Consider the following 21,206-nt stretch of genomic DNA (forward strand, 5'->3'; position numbering starts at 1 on the left):
GAATGAAAATGGGGTTGCACAACAAGGTATTTACATGGTTATTAAGTCTTTAATAATTAGGGTCATGTAGCATTACAAATTTAGATAAGAACTCTTAGTAGAGAATAAGCAAATAACAGCTATTTCAAGTGGACAATATTAACACAAAACAGTCTAGAAAAAATAAGAAAAAATAACTTGAACTACAAGCTTAGAAGCTATTACATTAAAAATGATGCACCAAAATCTACCAATACAATAATCCATTTAATCTGTGTAAAAGCATGTAGAAAAACACCTGATGCAGTTTGCTGATACAGTCATTGACCAGTTATGAGAGGTATGAAGGATTTCACAGGTAGATAAGTGTGAGACAAGTCTGCACTGGTTACTCAGGGATGGGGGCCCAGGCCCCTGCATACACTCACTTCACTTGAATGTGAACTATGGCCTCTGCAAGTTCTAAGGCAAATATCGGAGGTGCACTTGTATCCATGTAATGCTGAGTCATCCGAAAAGTTGGATGAAACACAAGGTCAGAGGAATTCATTCTTTACCTCTTACATGGAGAAAATAGGTAAAACATGACATGACACCTATCTGTAAACATATTACATTTAGATTTCACTCAATGATCTTAACCTGTGCATTTAAATAACACACATTTTCTTTTGTTAAAAAAATGAAGTTGAGTAATCTGTGAAAAGGCATGTTTTTGTTCGTATTCTTTCAGAACAACCTTTGGAGTTGCAAAAGCCAGTGTCTGTGTCGGAGAAGCAGCGACAAAAACAAAAAGAAAAAAAAAAGGAAATGTAACAAAACTAAATAGAAAGATGAGTGGGTTCATTTTACAGAGCTACAGCATGTTCAATATATAAATCATACTGTTGTAACTATGTTTGACCTGCACAAAACAACCTGGAGACCAACTCAGGTCAACACAACTTTCTTTCAATTCATGCATTTAATAAGACATAAAGTTTTGTTTATAATCAATGTGATTGGTTTGCAACTGATTTAACACAAAGTGGAATGCAAACCAAATCTGCATAGCTTGTCAGCACCTTCCAGCTTCTAGTTTTGGTTTAACAGTAACCAGACTGAATTTGTTGATCTCATCTCCTTCCTCCCCACTAATCCCACACCAAATAAGGAAATGCTCGTAATGTGCTGCTTGCACACAGTCACAGGAGATCAAAATCAGATTGAGGGAAAAAAAAGAATATAAAACCTCAACATTCATCAGKTGGGCAAATACAGAGCTTGTTTCTGGTGGCAACACTGTCACCTGAAGAAATGAAAATACTCCAACATCATGAGCAGAAAAATCCAAACACTATTCAGCTCACTGCTTTTCTACTCTGCTTCAGAGTGATATCCAGAGCATGTTTAAGTACTCACCAACCTGAGGGTGTGTTTCACTGAATTAGCAATAAAACATCCTTGGCTGACTGACATCTACTCACACCATGCAGACAGCYTTGGTATGTCCATATTACTGGTACAGTGATGAAATGCAGAGTWTTGATTGAAACTTGGTGACACAAATTTACATAGCTAGAAGCCACCAGTGGTAAAATATAGTTTGCTGTCAACTAGAAATAGAAAATGAAAAATAAAACCATTTTCTCTTTGTGGCTTAAACCCAAATGTTCCAAGATTCATTTAAGATCATTTGCATGTTAGGATGAGCCTTTAGGATGCATTAAGAGAGCATAAAAAAATCATAAAAGTCTGGACCAAAAGCAGGGACTAAACCTCAMAAACCTTAGTTCAATGGGATTATATTTGGAAATTCAGAGAAACGGCAAAATACGGTTGGAAGAGTCTGTGTTCTCTATGGAAGTATTAGAACATCTCAGGAGCCTCTGATAAACTTTGGCTACATTTCTCAAGAGAAAAAGTGAATCATCTTTAGGTCTAATTTGGCAGAAAAATGTCCAATGTAGATCATTTCTTTCTGCAAATTAAAATTRTCAACATAGGGCTATTTTTGGAGTGTGTTCATGAAGGAAAACAGCACATAAAAATGAAACAAACAAAAACATTGTATATGTAGAAATATATATTTAAATATCATTACTACTGCTCCAAACCTGTGTATGTGTGGTATGTGTGTAACATGAACATGAACTTGTGCATGTGTGCATTCTATGAAAGGGATCAATCCTAACAATTTAAAGATGGGATAGTGAAGTACATATGAGACAGTATCCTGCTGAAAAACAGAAAGGAACAACCAATGACATCTTAATCTAAAATTTACATCAGAGAAAGTTAGGAGGAACAACATCCATAAATCTTGTCCAAACTTTAAGTCCCAATCCTGTGTTAATCTGACAAGAAGAGACAAGAAAAAAAGCACAGCATCAGACAGGTTGGCAGAAAAACCAGGTTTTTCATGGGGATATTRGTGATTTTTTWAATGTCCTCTGTCAAACACAGCCAAACATTGAAGGTGAAAGCCAAAATAAACACCCTACTAAGACAGGGACAAAAATAAAGACTGATAACCTAACAGGATTAGAAAGTGAACCCTTTGAGAATGTATGCAGCTTGTTATGCTTTAGGAAAACCACTGGCTAGTGATCTGTTTTATTGAGCACATTATATTGTTAATTTATAGAATATAACATATGATAAATATACACTTAGGTATTTAATATCCAAATTGGGTTAGACCATTATATGGCAGCCAAGTGCGTCCAAATGAATTGGTATATCTATAACATGTATCAACTGAGATTAGTGGGACGCATAAACCACCACTGCTGCATTGTGATCTGAAGGTCTTGGAGGCCATAGTCTACCAGGAGTTAATGGGAGGGTAAGATGGGACACAGGTGGAACATTGAAGCTGAAAGCAGAACAGGTGTTAAAGTACCGGAGGTCAGCTGTCCACAGCAGCAGGCAGAACACATGAGAGGGGAAGACTGGGACAAAGAATGGCAGAGAGACATGCTGAGATGAATGCTTCACAGCTGGTGGCTCTACAAACGGTAACTGGAGATGGAGATAGAGCCAGCAGAGCTGGACAAAGTCATGTTTTCACTGAAAGTGACAAAACGGGCACAGTTAGGAATGAATATATCAGAGGGAGGGTTGGATGATGTCAGGGACAGAGATGGAGGTAGACTTTGAAGACTGATTTTGATAGATAAAATAGCAAAGTTAGCAAAGTTATTCATGCCTTAGTTGAAACGCTCAGCAGAACAGAAATGACACCAAAATACCTGTAGGATTGGGACATTAAAGAGAAGAAAAAGCAACAAAGTTTCATGCTGAATTCAACCCTTCTTGTACTTGCTTGTAGCTTGCCTCTCGTGAGGTTTGATACAGTTAAATTTCTTTATACAAAATATTTTGGGAAAGGATTTTTAAAAGCATTTTAAAAGAAAAGAGAACTTACAAGGCAAAACAAGCTTGACCATCTAACTACGCTTATAGTTCTAGGCAGCATGCACATCACAGAGATGGATGACCAAACACAATCAGGGCAACAATCTTACGACCTTACAGGATTGGTTTTCAGTCATTTGCACAACACGCACGCACGCACGCACGCACGCACGCACGCACCACTTTTCATATCAACTCAATCAGGAATTAGCTTATTTCATTACTAAAGAAACACAAAGCAAAGTTGAGAATAATCATATACTAAAACGTTAACTTCTTTTAGATGTCTTTCTAAATCTTCACCRACATATATTAATATAATAATATCAAAAACATTTTCTCTTGCAGGGCCAATTTAAGTGCTCCAGGTTTAGACTTAGAAGAAAATAAAGACAAAGACTGTAGCTGAAGTGCTAATGGCTCTGAGCGCTCGGGGCCAGAAACAAAGTGCCTAAATTCATTCATTCATTCATTCATTCATTCATTCATTCTTTACTTTCTTTCTTGGATAAATTTTAAAATGTCAAAAGCAAAATAAATGCTTGTGAGAGCTTACACAAGTAGCATCTTTAAATACTGTTATAAAAGGAATTAAGCAACATGGGGAGAAAGAACATGAGAAGTTTTTCACATTTAAAAAGGAGCCAAAGGTGAAGCTGGGCTGGCCTGAGCCAGTCCGTAAAAAATATTCTCATGGGTCATTTCTAAACATGCAAGGGGCTCATGGTTGGATGTGTATGGATGCATGCTGTGTGTGTTTTGTGTGTGTGTACTCATGTATTGAGCTGATTTCCTGAGTATAAGAACACCCACCATGATGGAAAGTATTCATTAGGCAGGACAGGAAACAGCACAAAAAAAAGTTTTCCCTTAGAAAGGTGCTTGATATAACCCAAGTGAAATAAAAAGAAACACCTACGTTTCTACACGTACAAAAATCACTGTTACAGTCATCATGCTCCATACTATATACACATCTGCCAACAAGCACTTGAAAAATCACYGATACAACATCCAAATACAATGGTATTGCTGATGAGTGGGAAATAAAAATAGCCATCTAATCACCTTATTCTCCTTTCAATTCAGTGCTGTGAAAGGCATAGAAGGAATGTTCTCAGTTACAGGCTGTACAAAGTTCTYCTGTACAGAAATACAAATAGGAAACGCTTGAAAACATTTTTTTTTTTTGCATATGAACATTTTACAGTCTCACTGCATCGTAACTTCCTATTGTACAGAAGCTCTCATCTCATTTTCAATGAATTAGGTTGAACATTCAGAGGATTTTTCTTTCCTGAGTTTGAATTCTTGTGACGAAAAGGGCCACTGAGATATAATCATAGAAGAGACAAAGCGAGACAGAGTGGGACTGAGAGAGGTAGACAGAGGTGGAGGGAGACTAACGAGCTGCTTTCACACACAAACATCTGAGAAGTTTACAATAATGTGTGCAGAATCTCATCAGAACTTTCTTGAAAACTTTAGAGCTGCTAAAAATCTCTGTTTACATTATACTGGAAAAACCGGATCTGTACTAAATACTTATTTAGGTTGATAAAACTCTGCTCCTGTTTGAGCAAAACATTTGTATTCTTTGATAGAAGATTTCTCTGTTATGATGATTTATCTTTATGCACCTGACTTACATACTTTAATCAAATGCTGTCCAATGTGAAGTACTCCCAAATTAAGATGCACTCCATTTGTAGCTGGAAGTCACAATCTCCAAGCTGGAAGAATCTTGACGTACAAAAAAAGCAATAATGCAAATGATTACAGTTTTTCAGCWACAAACTGAACAAATATAAAATCTTACAGATTAAATTCTGTAATATTTTAGCCTCATTGACATGTGGAGTTAATGTTAAACATTCACATCTGTTAGGCAGCCTATAGAAATGTGGARCTAAAATCATCAGGAGATTTTCAGGATAATTAAAAGAAATAATGCTGCAATCGCATCTACATCTCACAGTTTGAAGGTATCMTCAGTATTGGATGCTGATAAAAAATKACACTRAAAAACTTGGTTTCTATCATGTGGAGTTAATAGGTAGTTGCCTTTATACTCTCAGGAAGTAGTTTAGAGGTGATTCTGCACACATTTGTGTTTCTACATCTCTAGAGCAGGTCTAGAACCTGTTGGGGAAGCAGTGTGTGTGTGTGTGTGTGTGTGCGTGTGTGTGCGTGTGTGTGTGTGTGTGTGTGTATGAGTACATCTGAAGACAGAGCGATAGAAGGAGAAAAGGACAGGAGAAAGGAAGAAACAGAGATCCTGTTTGTAGAAAAAGAGAGCTGCTGCTTAGGTCCAATGAGGATCAACTTGAAGTTGTGATGTGTGACACATGAACGGCAGTCTCCCCTGCAGAGGCTSCTGCCAGCTGGCCGGGTATAGCACCATAGTACGAGTTTGGTGAGAGGTTCCCACTCTGTCAGGGTGAGAGGAGAATGCCTGCAGAACAGTATTGCTGCTGTTAAGACAATTTTAGTGTCAACCATTTCAACAAAACATACAGAAACAAAAACAACACAAAATGACATAAATACAAAGCTTGTTTTTCAGTGAACACTGGCAGAGGCTGACCATCTCACAACCCAGAGAAAAGGTTTGTCAGAGGAGTAAAATTAAATAATAGAAAAACATTCAAAACAACTGAATAAAAATCCACCTCTACTTGGTACTGTCTTTCCTTGGCTGCTCGTCAGTTGTACATTTCTCAGTCATTTCCTGGCAAAAATCTACCGTTACTGTTTGATTGGATTTTTCCACAGACTCAGATGTGGAGTACAAGCTGGTGTTGCGGCCCCCTGTATCCTGGTCCGCCCCGTTCCTGATGGCAGATTCAGGCTCGTTCTCTGAGGGTCCCGGTAACCCCTGGAAGCTGGGTTCAGGCGTGGCAGAGCCAGAGTGGCCTGTGAGGTCGATGCTGGTGGTGGCCGTGGTGCTGATGGCGGGGGGCCTGGGTTCGTGGGTTGCGTTGTTGCTGGCAGTGGAGTTGGGGGGTCGCAGCACAGGGCAGTAGTGGTGTAAGGACTGGACCTGCTCTGGGCTCAGCTGGACATCCCGGCACACCTCCTGGGACAGGCAGGAGAAGTTCTCCCACAGCTCTCCCATACAGGCCTTCAGCTGGTTCCTCTCTGTCAGCAGCTTCTCTTTCTCACACTCCTGTGCACACACGCACACACACACACACGCACGCACACACACACACACACACACGCACACACACACACACACACGCACACGCACACGCACACACATTTAGTAAAGGAATACAGATATCAACATAACATTCACAGAGCCGTGTGGAACTATTCACAGCTCTTGAATTTTTCTGTCACAAGCTTCCCTGTACTTCATTGAAATGTCATGGACCAGCCCAAAGTAACTCAAATTTTTCTACATGTGAAAGCCTAAAAAGTCCCCACCATCTTTCTCTGACTCCAAGCTATAAAGAAAGCTAAAATAGGGCAATCCTAGAAGAGACAAGGCCAGAGCKTTATCCTCCAACAGAACAACAAACCCAAACATACAGTCATCTGGTTTAGATCAAAGACATCAAAGTCCAGACTTTAATCTAACTGATAATCTGTGGTATTATTGGGAAATTTATTTTCACAGATTCAGTCTGACAGACTGAACTTTAAGTGGGCCACAGATTGTTTTTCCTCCGAATCACAGTACACTACTGTGAAGCAAAAGAAACTTAAATGTTTTATAGCACATTGATGTTTGTGGTGATAATGAGACACAATGTGGAAAAGCTCAAGGTGTGTGAAAGTGTGTTTTGGATCCACTTTAAAAGCCTCCAATTATTGAACTGCTGATGGTCCAACAGTGTCCATCTGTCCAGCTCGATAATTCAATATTCAAGCAAACAGAAAAAAACCTGTGTCAATAATTCAACAAGAGGCAATAAATTCAGATAATGATGATGATATAAACATGATCAAACAAACATTCTGTAATCCATGTAATTGCTGATTATGCTTTGCGACTGGTCCACTCACTAGTTTTCTGATCTCACACTCCAGGTTCAGAATGCAGTCAAGCTTCCTTTTGCGACAACGCTGCGCTGCGATGCGATTCTTGCTCCGCCGCCTGACGTCATGGATGAACTCAAGCTGCTCCGATGTCAGTTTGTGCATTTTGACCAACATTTGGAAGTCATTCCGTGGAAGATTTGTGATTTGATCAATAGGAAAAGGAAGCTTCACCTAGAAAAGGAAGAAACAGTAAGCTTGACTGAAGAGTTAATCTTATTTTTTCAGAATAATGTTTTTGTCCACATAGTTATTTAATTTTTGATTTGCAACATTATTACTTATATTTAGCTAAATATAAAAAACTTATTTTGTCTAATATTTACAACATCTAAGTGCAAAACTGAATAATGAAGGTAAAAGACCACATTCAAATGAGAATAACTCCTTTGAATATAGGATTGTATACCCTGTGTATACCACAAGATGGCAGTAGGRTACCATTGCTGATGCCTCACAGTGAAGCGCTCAGGTTCGTCCTGCTCTTCTTAAACAGGTAGCACAAAAGGTGATCTAAGAAAAGCGTCTGCCTCTTAGGACCTGGAAGTGTGCCATGGTGACAGAGTTGGCGGGGTRGAGGTAGGGGTGGGGTTACTGATTCAATGACCTGTCAGCCCAAAATCATTGGCAGGATACTTTTGGGRATATGCATTTCTGCATCATGACTAACGGCAGTCCCCTCATGCTTAAGAACAAAAGAATTAGTGGAGTAAATGCTGCACCGATTTGCCAGCTCAAACAGAATCAGAAAGCCATGTGATATCCACCCCCGATATGACATCTTATCAGGGCTGCACGTGTTTATTCTGTTTCTCCTTGTCTTGAGCACGACAATAAGTCGGCCACTCTCCCTCAGGTGATGGCAAACCTTCCGATAAGCACATCACAGGGAAATCCACCCCAGCTGTATCTGCCTGCACCAGAGAGCTGTAGCTTTAGGCACCGAGGGAAATAGTGGAGGCATAACAAAGAGCCAGAGGAAGACAGTCGTAAAGCTTGGCAGAGATGAGAAGAGCTGTCTCTCTCTGTTCTCCTTCCCTCCCTGTGGCTACCTCAGTGGAGTGCAGAAAAAACAAAGTCAAAGGAGGAAGGGAGCAGAACTCTGCGCTCCCCCTGTACCTGCAGGCTCAAGCTGGGCCAGCTGCCCCCGGGGAACGGTTCCTTTTAAGAGGACAACAACCAGAGGTGACAAGAGGCAGAGATGCCATGTCTCACCCCCATATGGCATCCAGCAGGGKCCGGGGTCCCACTTTGTGGAAATACTGCACTAAGGGGACTGCTGGAAGGTGCCTTATCAATACAGGAATAAAGTCAGTCTTTCCTGTGAGAAAAGGCTTCAAATTCCTCTTTAGGACTGCGGCCCTATTTCTCAACTTAGCTCAACATCTGTATGCAGACACATGATAAATAATAAATGGGGCTTTCAAGGCTACRCTTGGCTCTAACMGGAGTATCACAATTCAAGAACGAGCTTACAATCACAATGCAAAGCAATTAGAGAAAAATGTTTTTTAACCACTAAAGGAGCAGCTGGAAAGAGACATTTCAACCTTGTGAAGGTCACCCCTGCCCCCCTCCCATTCCTCCGCCCTCCATTCCATCCACCAGTCACTGGTACACAGGGGAAGGCTAAATTTAAGCACTCCACCACAAAAACCAGTTCAGCAGCACAGTCAGGATGACAGAGTATGCTTCAACACTGGTCATAAATTTCCACAAAACTGCTCTGGATTTACATTTGTTTCACATTTCCCCTCCCAAGACTCAGTCATTTTCCCTCCCAGGGTCATTATGCTGAAAATGGGGTACAGAGTGAAAAGTAGGGCTCATCTGTTACAGGCAAAAAAAGTGCTGCTCACTTCGCTGCCCTGACGCTGAGCGTAGTTAGACATTATGGATGTAAATGTCTCAAATTTGGGTCTAAAATATTGACTATGTAGGACAAATTTTCATTTCAGTCAAAATGGCCAAACATTAACACACCTGACGCTGATGCACTCAACATCATAGCTGCTTGTTCGGTTGGCGCCCTTCCTCTCAACAGGGTCTTGATTATTTAAAACAACAAGATGGAGCTTCAATAAAACTACTTGAAACAGCCGTCTACCTGTCCAGGTTAGAACCCACCTCATGCCCATGCTGGGACACACTCCAGCTCCAAAGAGTATCCCAGAAATGGATTATATGAAACATCTTAATCATGTTTAATTATTAATATTAACAAATAAAAACTCTATACAAYTGAGGAAGGTGAAGTCATCTTAGATGCATCTATGTTGAATTTAGCTAACATATATGATCCATCTATTTTCTGCATCTTGTTCAGAATAATGGAGATGGGAGCAACCCGGAGCCTGTCTCCAGTTGTCAGTGGGTGAGTGTGGGGTCCACACTGTGGTGGCCACCCTGACCCCACAGACACAAACATCAACACACACAGAAAGGTGCAGCACCTCCAGCTAATATCACAATTAATGCTTTCTGGCATGTTCCTTCATTCCTGCACAGGAAGAACACTGACACTCCAGAGACTGAACATTGAACTCTATTTTTGCTAAGCTAACCATTGATCCATCACACCATATTTGTTCTGTTTCCCATATTGTTTCATTTAATTTCTCTCTGGGTGCATAAAGGGTGTTTGGGTCCATCTAATTTTAAAGGTAAAAATGTAAGGCATTAAGCTCCACTGTGAATGTGAAGCCACTAAGCTAACATGCAGGTTGATATTCTTCTCCTTTTCCTTGGTAGAAAGCAGATAAACATTTCTTTCAATGCTTTAAGAAAAGAGAATTAACTTTGCTGCTCCAAAATGTGTGCAGATAAATGAAAATGTATCATTCAGATATTGRATTTAGCTCATGGATTGGCTGGAGAGTCGACATCAAGCTTTCAGCAGAGGGCTGGGAATGTTCTGAATGCTTACTGGTTCATCATCTGGTTGCAGTTTTCCAGGTTGGTTAACTGTTCTGCACATCTGCTTAAGGATCAAGTATTCCTTTTGTCCTGTCTGTTAGAACATCATCTCTTCCTGTAATGAACATGCTTGCTTCATGCTATATCAATGGTCAATATCAATTTATGCTATTCTAAATAGTCTTATAAGACTATTTCACATACATACAGATTAAACCACATAATTATTTAATATAACATGTGTCTAGCTTGCATATATCATGTATATAATCTATATACAATCTAAATGGATTCTGGGCATAAACTAACCATCCCCTCTGCTATAAATGACAATGACATCTGATTTGGACCACAGCTACATCATATCTAAACTACATCAGGTTTCTTTGGGATTGTGTTAGTGGAGCTAAAATCGAGGCCTTTACACCTGCCATTTACATAGCATTTACATGTACATGCTGTTGTAATGAAGCTATTCATTACAACATTACAACAGCATCAACAATGCTCTGATGTGTCAGCACAGCTTCCTTATTCTTTACTTGGAGATGCATGTTTTCACCTCTTGACCAATCTTTGCACAAKAACCAACTTAACACCACCTTCACTGCAACAAGAAACAACAGCTCTGACAGATGCAAAGACAGCGGGCACACTGAGCCAACAACAAACAAATGTGTTCTGGGTTTTTTGTGCTGATTTAGTTTTAAAAGAAAATAAGACAGCCAAAAACCTAGATTGAAAGTCAAACAGTGGTTTGACTATTGCATAAAGGATGTTTATGCAATACAAGGTATAATACCAGGAATACCTAAACCAGGCAAAAAATAAAAATAAAAAAATCAAATGCCAAATGTAGACATCAGCAACTAAAATGCTGTTAATATATAATCACATTTRTTTATCTAAAAGTGTCTCAGAAAGCATGATGTAACATTACTTTAATTAGCCAAAGAAGTGACTCAGTGATCCTTACTATAAGTAACACACTGCATAAGAAGCAGATCTGAGCCATAGTCATTCATGAAGAGTCTTATCAATTGTTTGTGAAAGTGAGCGGAAAGCTGGCAGATAACCCTGTGTAACTCAATAGAGATTTGACAGAAGATATTGTGTGGAGTAAACCGGCATGTACAGTGGCTGACACATAAATAATAAAGCGTGTGCCCACACAGAGAAATGATAGAAGGGACTGAAATGTCTCCTTGTCATTTTGTCCTGTTCTAACTGATAATAATAACAGTCTTATGAATGAGTTCCATATAATTTACACAGACACATTCAGCTCATCAGAGCTCCATGAATCTGATGGGGATGGATGTTTTAGGCCATACAGTGAGGGTAATAATCATATATTATATCTGAGCCTGTTGGTGCAGCAGAACTGTTGCACACCCCTTTCATGTTGCTCCAACATACCAATGTGTTATGTGAATTTCATTGCCATGGTAACACACTATTTCTCTCCAGATCCTCCTGCTCTCTCTGTACACTTAGAGCAACCCTCTTCACAAACCTCATCAGAAAAATTTTCCTCACACTTCTGGCAAATATCTCTGAGTGTAATATCAAAAGAATAAAGATGGCAGGAAAACAGAGAATCTAAAGGTCACAAGTTCACACTCTGCAACAAGCAGCATGTCATGTTATTGACTCCACACAGACAATGAGCAGAGTGGTACACAAACCCCCACATGTATAATTCATAAGAGATGCATTTTATATTCCATACAGTGAGATAGAAGCCTATTTTTTAATCCTAAGAGAATCCTGAGAGGGAAGTTTGGAAATGTGTATTCACCTAACAGGAAAACCACAGAACAGCAAAGAACATGTCAAATTATGAGCCAAAAATAGTTTCTCAATCTTGGACAAAATCTACTAGTCTCACTGTCTTTACGCCTGGGTTATTTTGGGGTGACAGTCAGCCTCTCACTGATCTTTATCACATAAACAACAACAGCCGTCTAGTCTGAGGCTTGGAGGACGTCTCTCCAGGTGGATTACGGCAAGATGATTAGAGGATTGTCTATTCATTCTTGTCAGCACAGATGAGCTGTGTTTTAGTCTCATCATGAGTCTGAGCTAATACCTTCCTCCTTCTCTACCTTTAGGGTAGCAGTGTAAAACTTTATGTTCACATGTCAAATTTACCAACATTTAACATCATAACCAATATTTTGAATAGTTTCTATTGCAAAAACATATGATGTGTATGTTCTGGTAATTAGCTTTGTTAGATATTCTAAATATAGTGTATAAGACCGGTTCTTTTAAGAACTGGCGAAGACTTTATCCTAAGTCTACCCATAGCATCCTGCATGTAGACTGTCCTGGAGACTAAGCTTCAATACTCAGTCATTAGAGCCATTAAAAGCAGGGTATAAMGCAAATTAATAATATCAAAGACCATCTGTGCCTTTTGGTAGTCCTGTAAATCTTGTACTGAACAGTCTTGCTTCAATTAAATAGTGACTTAATGACTACTAATACAGACCCAGAAAGAATTCCACTGTAAAATAATTAGCCATTATGGTGGTGATATACTACTACATGTGACAAGCAGTGTGTTCCCGCTCACCTCTGGTCCTCGYTCTTGAGCATGGCATGACTCACTGTCTCCTTCTGAGAAGGAGCCGGACTCGTCGCTTGAGTTGGTTCCATAGGACTGCTCACATTTGATTTTGGGTCGCACCTGGTTGAAACGAGCATCCCCTCCCACATTTTGCTCCTGCTGGTCCACATTGAGGCATCGTGCCACRTTGGAACATGGTGAGGAGGAGAACTCGAACTGGGGCAGGCTGCAGGGAGAGCCTCCGCTACCATCCTCTGCATAGGAGTAAGAGGAGCAGGAGCTGGAAGTTCTGGTGCGCGTCTCACAAGGCGGCGAGCGTGGGCATACTTTGATTGGCACTGGGCAGCTGGTGTTGGGGCGTGGACGCGACAGGACTGGGGGCTCAGAGGAAGTGGTGCTGAGCGAATAAGCCTGGGAGTTTGGGAGGGACTGGCAGGATTCAGCCCAAAGTCCTTTTGTCACTTGCTCAGAAAGCTCCACCTCCAAAGAGTTCCCACCGGGGTAGGAATGTGCTGGCGGTCCCAGACGGTTGGAGGCCCCTGAGGAGAATATGACACTACGGCGGTCTAGCTCAACTTCCTGTTTGCAGACACCATCATAAGAAGAGGATTTCAGAGACAACCCTGCAGGGAAACTATCTACCTCCTTTGGGGATGTAACAGACAGATCTAACTCCCCAGTAAAAGGCCTGAAGTCTTTTTTATGATCTCCCTGAGAGTTTCCTTTGTCCTGGGGGCAGATAAGTCTGTTGGCGAGTAGCTGCTGTGAAGTGTTGGACAGACTAGGAAGGTCTATTCCTTTTTTGAAGTAGGCTTGGAGGCAAGATGAGGACTTGTTTCTCTTGGTTCTTTCCAGAGATAAGGGGTTATCCATTTCCATAGCTATCACACTGTCCTTGTCCCTGGCATCCTGTTCATCTCCTGACAGGCACAATGAGATGGCCTCTTCCTCTGCCTGTGGTTCAACTTTTATCTGTGTCACGGGCAGCCTGCCCTGACCCGGCAGAACCCCACTGATGCTGCTCTCCTTAATTGTGCTTGGAAAACCTGAGGTACTGGTGTGTGAGGAGGTGTCATTATTGTGCTTGTTACAAGCCCACTGATATTTTCTGTACTTTGGGCATCGTGGTAGATCTGATGCTCCATGTCGCTCAAAGTCCAGCCGGCCATCTGTCAAGTTACTGGACACAGTCATTGCTAACTTGTCATCGTCAGGACTCTGAAAGGAGGCCAGGGTGTCTGCACAATGTCGTGTCCTGGGGGAGGTGGGTCTTTCACACTCTGACTGCATGCTTTCATCCTCTGAGTTGATAGCCTCCGGTGCCCCCCTGTGGCAAAGCATGAGGTTGTCCTCCTCTCTGCGTAGCTGAGCCTCCAGGAAGCGAAAGCATGAGTCCTCGAGGTTGTGCATGCGCAGGAATTCTGCACAGCGGATGACCTCCTGGATATTTTCTCTGCTGAGTAACAGCTTAGCAGTGTAGGCAAACTGCAACAATGGGGCAAATCCCCTGGCAGTGACCTGCAAAGAGGAAAAAAAGGGAAATTGCCAGCATTACCATGAGCAGAGCCATAGTTCAAATTAGCTGGAGTATGGTGAGACAGCTGCAACAAACACAAAGAGAGTAAAGGAAGAGTTAATCATTTTATCAGATTAGCATCGCACCTGCACTAAGATCTACAGGCAAGCTTGTGTGCACCTTCATTCCTATAACACCCTGTGGGACATTCCTTCAGTCTGACAATTCTTCCCTGTGATTTTATCAGTTTTACATAAACCCATTCCTGTGTGAGTAAAACATAAATTGATGCTTTAAATGAAACATGGTTTAGGTAAATGATGACCATTTCTGAAGGCTGTTCTATTTATAACCAATATACAAATTTTACACTTCATTTTAAAAAATGAATTTGTTGCCAAATGGCTATTATGAGAGCTACAGTGTTAAGTAGATCTAATCCTGCTAAACTTAATAAAAAAGCCAATATGGTCACAGTCCTGGCCTGGCTCTCCAGTCTCACTTTTTCTGTCAGTGCCCCCTGCGTCCTCAGGGTAAGTGGTTGTGAATTTGTAAGAACACAGCTTATCTCTGTAGTGGCCATGTGGCAAGGGATGTAAGAGGGAAGTCTTCTATTTGGACTTAATGCCAGATAATTAGCTAATAGTCAGGGCCTGGAGAGCTGCAGGTCTCTCTCTGCTCCTGTTGTCACTGAACGTTAAGAGATGAGAGAAAGGAGTCCAAGACGCTGGTCTGTCTGCAGGGAGGGATCAGGATAAGGTCTATAGCAGGGTGAACACTCCACTCGGGTCAAACAACTAATCCCTGCAGCTTTATCCGGGCTTTTTCTGTGGCCACAGTTGAAACCTGTTAAATGTAATTATTGTGGTTTCACTCCAGAGTGACTACAGCATTGTTTATTTACTTGACACACCTTCTCAGAGGCTGACTGKTGCAACTTGCCTTACGAGCCTCAACAGACATCATCTGGGAATGAGACATAAAATGCAAACTGTTTATCGGCTACTTTGTGAGCGGAGGAGCGGTGCAGAGGTTTCAGACACGGCATGGGCAAGAGTAAAAGCAACTCAGCTGGCAGAACAAAACAATATTAACATGTTCTTATGATCTGAGGGAAACCTGGGCACCATGTCTTGTGTCAACATCCAGCAGCAGCATCCCGACACGCCTGTGGTTTAAACCCTTGTGCTGTGTTTGAGCCACCGGTAGAATTGCACACATCAGACATTGTTAGGGGGGAGCTGCTGACTCTGTATAAGGTGGAGGGTGGTGGGGGGTTTACAGTGTGATCTGAGTGGAATGGATTGGGGGGAGGGTTGAGACTTTGACTGGACAATCTGCTCTAATGATGAGCGCAGCAGAATACAGCAATAACAGAACCAATCAGGAAGAGCTACATACAGAAAACCCTCATTCTTTTTACAGTCATGATAAAAATAAAGTCATTAAATTAAGTGAGTCCAATATGTCTATTTCTGCACATTACTTTCTATAATAGTTGTACTGTATTTTTCATCCATCCATTCTTTGTCTGCACACCCTTGTCCCTATAGTGGGGTCGGGAGGTGCTGGTGTCTATCTCCAGCTAATGTTCCGGGCGACAGGCGAGCGGGGTTCAACCTGGACAGGTCGCCAGTCTGTCACAGGGCAACACAGAGACAGACAGGACAAATAACCATGCACACACACACTCAAACCTTGGGAGTATTTGGAGAGGCCAATTAACCTGACAGTCATGTTTTTGGACTGTGGGACCCCAGGCCAGGAATTGAACCAAGAACCTTCTTGCTGCAAGGCAACAGCTCTACCAACTACACCACTGTGCAGCCCTACTGTATTTTATTATTATTGTTAATCTTAATTATTATTTATATAATGTTCCTGTGAGTATTTTGTGATTACTGAAGAAAGCATGTTAATGTAGGTTCGTGTTTGTGACATACCACAGTGTTTGCCCCTATTGCTTTAACCAAAGAATGTATTTCTATATCTTTTTCTTTTTAGCCTCTGACTGGCTGAACATGTTATGTTTTGCATTTGTTTTACATAGAAGAGTAGCCATTGGCCAACACTGTCTTCAAAGTAAAAAAAAWAAATGGTAACACTTTATTTGAAGGGAAGGGGGGTGAATAAGACTGACATAACATTGTCATAAACATGACATAACACATGTCATGAACATGAATAAGCCTTCATGAATATTTATGACTGTTGTCATAAAGCGTCATTTGGTAAATTATGACACTTTTAATACAAAGTTGACATTATTCAAAATGTCTTTGTTATGACAACTTGACGTTAACCAATAAATCAATACTGATATAAATTTGTTATAAAAGTATTACTGATTGCACTTTAAAAATTAGGTAACTTTATGTTATTAAAGGTAAAGTTTAAACAGTAATGATTTCTTGGTTAATGTCAAGTTGTCATAACAAAGACATTTTTAATAATGTCAACTTTGTATTAAAAGTGTCATAATTTACCGAATGACGCTTTATGACAACAATCATAAATATTCATGAAGACTTATTCATGTTCATGACATGTATTATGTCATGGTTATGAAAGTGTCATGACAGTCTTATTCASCCCCCTTAAAATAAAGTGTTACCAAATAAATAAATAAAATACCTCTATATCTCTATTATCTGATCCATCATCTATATCAGAATAGAGGTTGTTAATAAAGGCAGACATCCTTTCAGGATCTACTACTGCTGATTCATTCTGATGGAAGTCTGACTGCTGTCCAGTAGCTAAGACGTTGGTAGCAGCAAAACAAAATGCCATTCTAAGATACTGACCTATCTCTTTTCAGCTTTCTTAGTTAGTACTCATACTGGATAAAAAGGGCACTACTTCAGTCACATCTGTCTTATGTCTATCTATAGTCATTTTAATCCCTTTGACCTCTACATGTAATATTTTTTTTACTGTGGTTGATCTTCTTTCTCATGATCTCCTGAGGGCTGACAGTCACAGAACACATATAAGCAATAGCCTGGTGYACGCTAAATAAACAGCCATCAAATAGTTTGACTTCAGGCAAACACACTCCCAGAAACCCGATGAGCAGTTGTGCTGATGGTGTGGCAGTAACAGCCTGAAAGAGCTGCATCCTGAGCTGCTGATAAACAGCAAAGCTGCTGGAGGAAAATTGCTGAGCTACCAGAGATCTGTTTTCAGCTAGTATCAGCAGCAGTTACCAGTGGGAGCACATCTTTATGTGTGCCCAGCACCATATGTGATTACTCCACTGTTACAAGCACCACCACAGCCTATTAAAGAAAAGCATAAAGTGAGGGGAAAAGGATAAAGGAAGGCAGAAGGGTACATTCAGGAGAAAAATGAAAGGTAAGGAGAAAGGAGCAGTGTTAGAACCTAACTGTTAAAAGTGGAAGAATAGGGACATGCAGTCTTTCCTGCTCATTAGCTATCTGCTAGAGCAGCTGATACATTTTAGCTTTAATAAACAAAGCATTAGACAGTAAGACAAGTTAGTAGCTAACAACTCTGTTCTGGGTCCAAGGAGGCCAAATGCTACCATTACAAGGCAGGAAATGACAGGTAGTGTCCAGCCTGCTGGATATCCTTTCATAAACAAACTGAGCTGTAACACCCTGTTTCTTAACAAGCACTACTCCCTTACTTTAGCCTGCTGCCTTCCTAATTTATGCAAATGTGCTTCAGTGAATTCCTGCATGTCATGCATGCTAATGACATAGCAAAGCATGACAATAGACTATTTCACCATGCAAGAGAAAATCTTCTGTTCCATCAGATTTGCTGAATAAGCTTCCATAAAGCTGTATCTGAGTAACAGCTCTGTGGATCTGAAAGAGACAATGAACTGCACATTGTCAGCAGTGGATTAGGCTGAAATGCTGGAGGAGGAAACAGTGCAAAGACCACAGCATGCTGCAGAAAATAATGACTTCATCTCAGCAACTTACCTAACTCCACAACGGAAAGACCTGATCTACACCACAACTTGCACTAGAGCTGCATTCTACTCAGACTCTACCAACATATTATTAGATTATTCATCTGGATTCTGGAAATTTTATCCTTCTGTCTACATATGTTTCTAATAAACATATGTAGTTATACAACCCTGCATAGCTACAGGGATGTTCAAAAGTATTCACACATGAATTTTCTGCACTTTGTCAAATTATAGCTGGATACTTCATTATATTTCCATTAGCTTTAGAATAGAATAGAATTCAACTTTATTGTCATTGCACCGTCACAAGTACAAGCAACGAAATGTAGTTTGCATGTATCCAGAAGTGCTATACAGGGTATAAATATGTATTTACAGGTGTACAAAGGTTGTTATAAAAATAAAATGTTCAGTATAAAAATAATATAATATAAATAAAAAAATATGGGAGCTATGTGCACATATACAGATTATACAGAATATACAGAAATGTTAGGAATGAATATCTACATGGGACAAATAAACATAAAGTAACTCATTGCAAAGTGGAGGGAAAATTATGACAATAACAAATAATTTGATTATTAATTTGTAATAATGCCTTATCAGTACACTGACACTGGTGACTGAATATTCTATCCAATATTGCATCCAAGCAGACCTTTATGATTCTACATTTTCAAACAGTGATGAGTTTCTCTAAGTGGCACATCAGAACAGAGGTAAACGAGGGGCCTGGAGCTACAATAACCAGGAATTCAGACCAGAGCATTGCAGTTCTACTTTATATAGACCATAAGAGAATGATTTACATGTGAAAAGAAAAGATGTACAAGCATTATGCGTCCACTTTAAACTTTACGAGCAAAATGTAAACATAATTTTCAGTGACTGTAAGGTTTTCTATTGGGGATGTGAACAAAGTGCCACCCTCAGAGACAGCTGAAGCTCAGACTTTCCTCACCCTGAAGCTAAGTGAACCCTCCTCCCCTGACAGTGGATTAAATCAGATAGTGAATGTCTAATCCACTGCTGGTGGAGCTTATAGTACAGGCCGCACACTGGGGAGGGTATAACCCCATCTCTACTCCCTTTAAATAAACAGAGGTAATATCATTAGTCATTTTTTTWAAATTATGACTCACAGGAGCTTTTCTGTCTATAATAACAGATGAAAGCTGACATACAGGCAAGCAGTCAGCTTTAGGTGTGCCTGAACAGAGCATCTTTCAGATCCAACTGATGAAATCTTTGCATTCTCTACATAAAGAGTGAGACTCTGTTAATTATTCAGGGTTTTGCAGGTTTAACTCAAAGAGCTTAAATGAGAGGATGACACTTCAGGCTGTCACCTGGCAGGTTGGCTGCTAAAGATGCTCCTCTATCACGCCTCGCGCCACCAGACAAAGAGAATGCATCGTCTCTGTTAGCGTGCCACATGAGATGTGTCCTAGTATCGGTTGAGATAGACCCCCTGCTGGACCAGAGGGGGTGGGTAGCAGCGTAAGCCCTTCTCCCACTGTAGTTTATCATTCCTCTCTGTAATGTTTCCCCTTCATCTCCTACCAATGAACCAACCCCCATCTGTAGAGGGAAAGCACCGTTCCTGGCTCCTTCCTACCACCATCTGTCTAACAGGCTGCATGTGTGTGATTGTTCGAGCCAAGCACTTGGTATGAGACAAGTCGGTATGAGGCGCCTTCAGATTACAAGGCATTGTGCAGGTCAGGCCCACACAGAGTTTAGTGAATAGATGTTGATTATCAGCTTATGTTTGAAATATTTTAACCTTTGTTTCTGGGCCATTTTTGTTTATTTGCACACAAGGACAATAAAGTCACAGGGTCATAAGAGCATAGAGCTGGGTGATATGAACTGGACAGAGTATGTCACAATGTTTGTCTATTTCAAATAAACAATCCAGTTCAGTTCAGTACAGTTATTATTTAGTTCTGAACAAATGCTGTTTGAGGCACTTTGCAAAAAAAAAGAAAAAAAAAGTGACCATTTCTGAAGGATGTGGCCTTCAAATGTATTGAAGCCAAACCAGCAGCAGTTTCAATACAATTGAGGATAAAAAGCATAATCATAGCAATAACTAAAGGGATTCAGGGTTTCCCCCAGAAAACTTTCTAAGCCCGGTGGTCAGGGCGCCGAGGCGGTCCACTGGGTTTTTGTATTAAAAGATGTTAAGTAGACAGGAAAAGTAAAAATATCACTGGGTAATTATGGGAAAACATCGCCAGTGAACTGCTAATATAAACCCACAASTAGTCTTAAMAACAACTCAAAGCTTCAGGGGCCCCATAAATGCTACTATTTTAACACAGACATGTAAATGTAACATTTGTTTATTGAGATTATCAATGCTACTAAATTTGACATAGTGGTTTCAGCATAGCTAAATCGAAAGATTTTAAATTTAACATTTATACGTAAGATTTTAAGGAGCTCCCAAGTTTACTTTGTAAAAGTTCAAAGAACAATACTCAGTCAGATAGGTTTGTTACCATAGCAACCATCTGATGCTGTGAGTTTAATCTTTGAGTTTCAGCTCCGTTTGTTCACAAATATAAATTAGTAAACTGCAATTATAATGTATTGCTTTTTAGGTTTGCCAATTAAACTACTCCCCCTGTCCCAGATTTCACTAAATCTAACACAGATGCTGTTAGAGGTGCTGATGTTTTTAGCAACAATAGAAGCCCCTAAAGCAAATTCTGCTCCGACCCTGTATTATGTGTTAAACCCGCTGCACTGCGCAGAGCATCTCTGCGCAGATTTAATTCAATGCTGCTAATGTGGCTTTAGTAGCTCTTCCATTT

At 40.4% G+C, this 21,206-nt stretch overlaps 1 protein-coding gene across 4 annotated transcripts in view; it reads right to left on the minus strand.

Moving 5' to 3' along the window:
- Positions 1-801: 801 nt before the first annotated feature.
- Positions 802-21,206, minus strand: part of bach2b (BTB and CNC homology 1, basic leucine zipper transcription factor 2b) — a 96,510-nt gene continuing 76,105 nt past the window's right edge. For all 4 annotated transcript variants that reach the window (XM_008398479.2, XM_008398477.2, XM_008398476.2 and 1 more), the window contains 3 exons: positions 12,923-14,434; positions 7,393-7,599; positions 802-6,547 (listed from right to left, as the gene is read on the minus strand). In XM_008398479.2, the coding sequence (XP_008396701.1) occupies positions 6,053-6,547; positions 7,393-7,599; positions 12,923-14,434 (2,214 nt within the window). In that variant the 3' untranslated portion in view covers positions 802-6,052. The remainder of the gene's footprint in view (positions 6,548-7,392; positions 7,600-12,922; positions 14,435-21,206) is intronic.

The sequence above is a fragment of the Poecilia reticulata genome, linkage group LG21 (genome assembly GCF_000633615.1).
Source record: "Poecilia reticulata strain Guanapo linkage group LG21, Guppy_female_1.0+MT, whole genome shotgun sequence".
Lineage (NCBI taxonomy): Eukaryota > Metazoa > Chordata > Actinopteri > Cyprinodontiformes > Poeciliidae > Poecilia > Poecilia reticulata.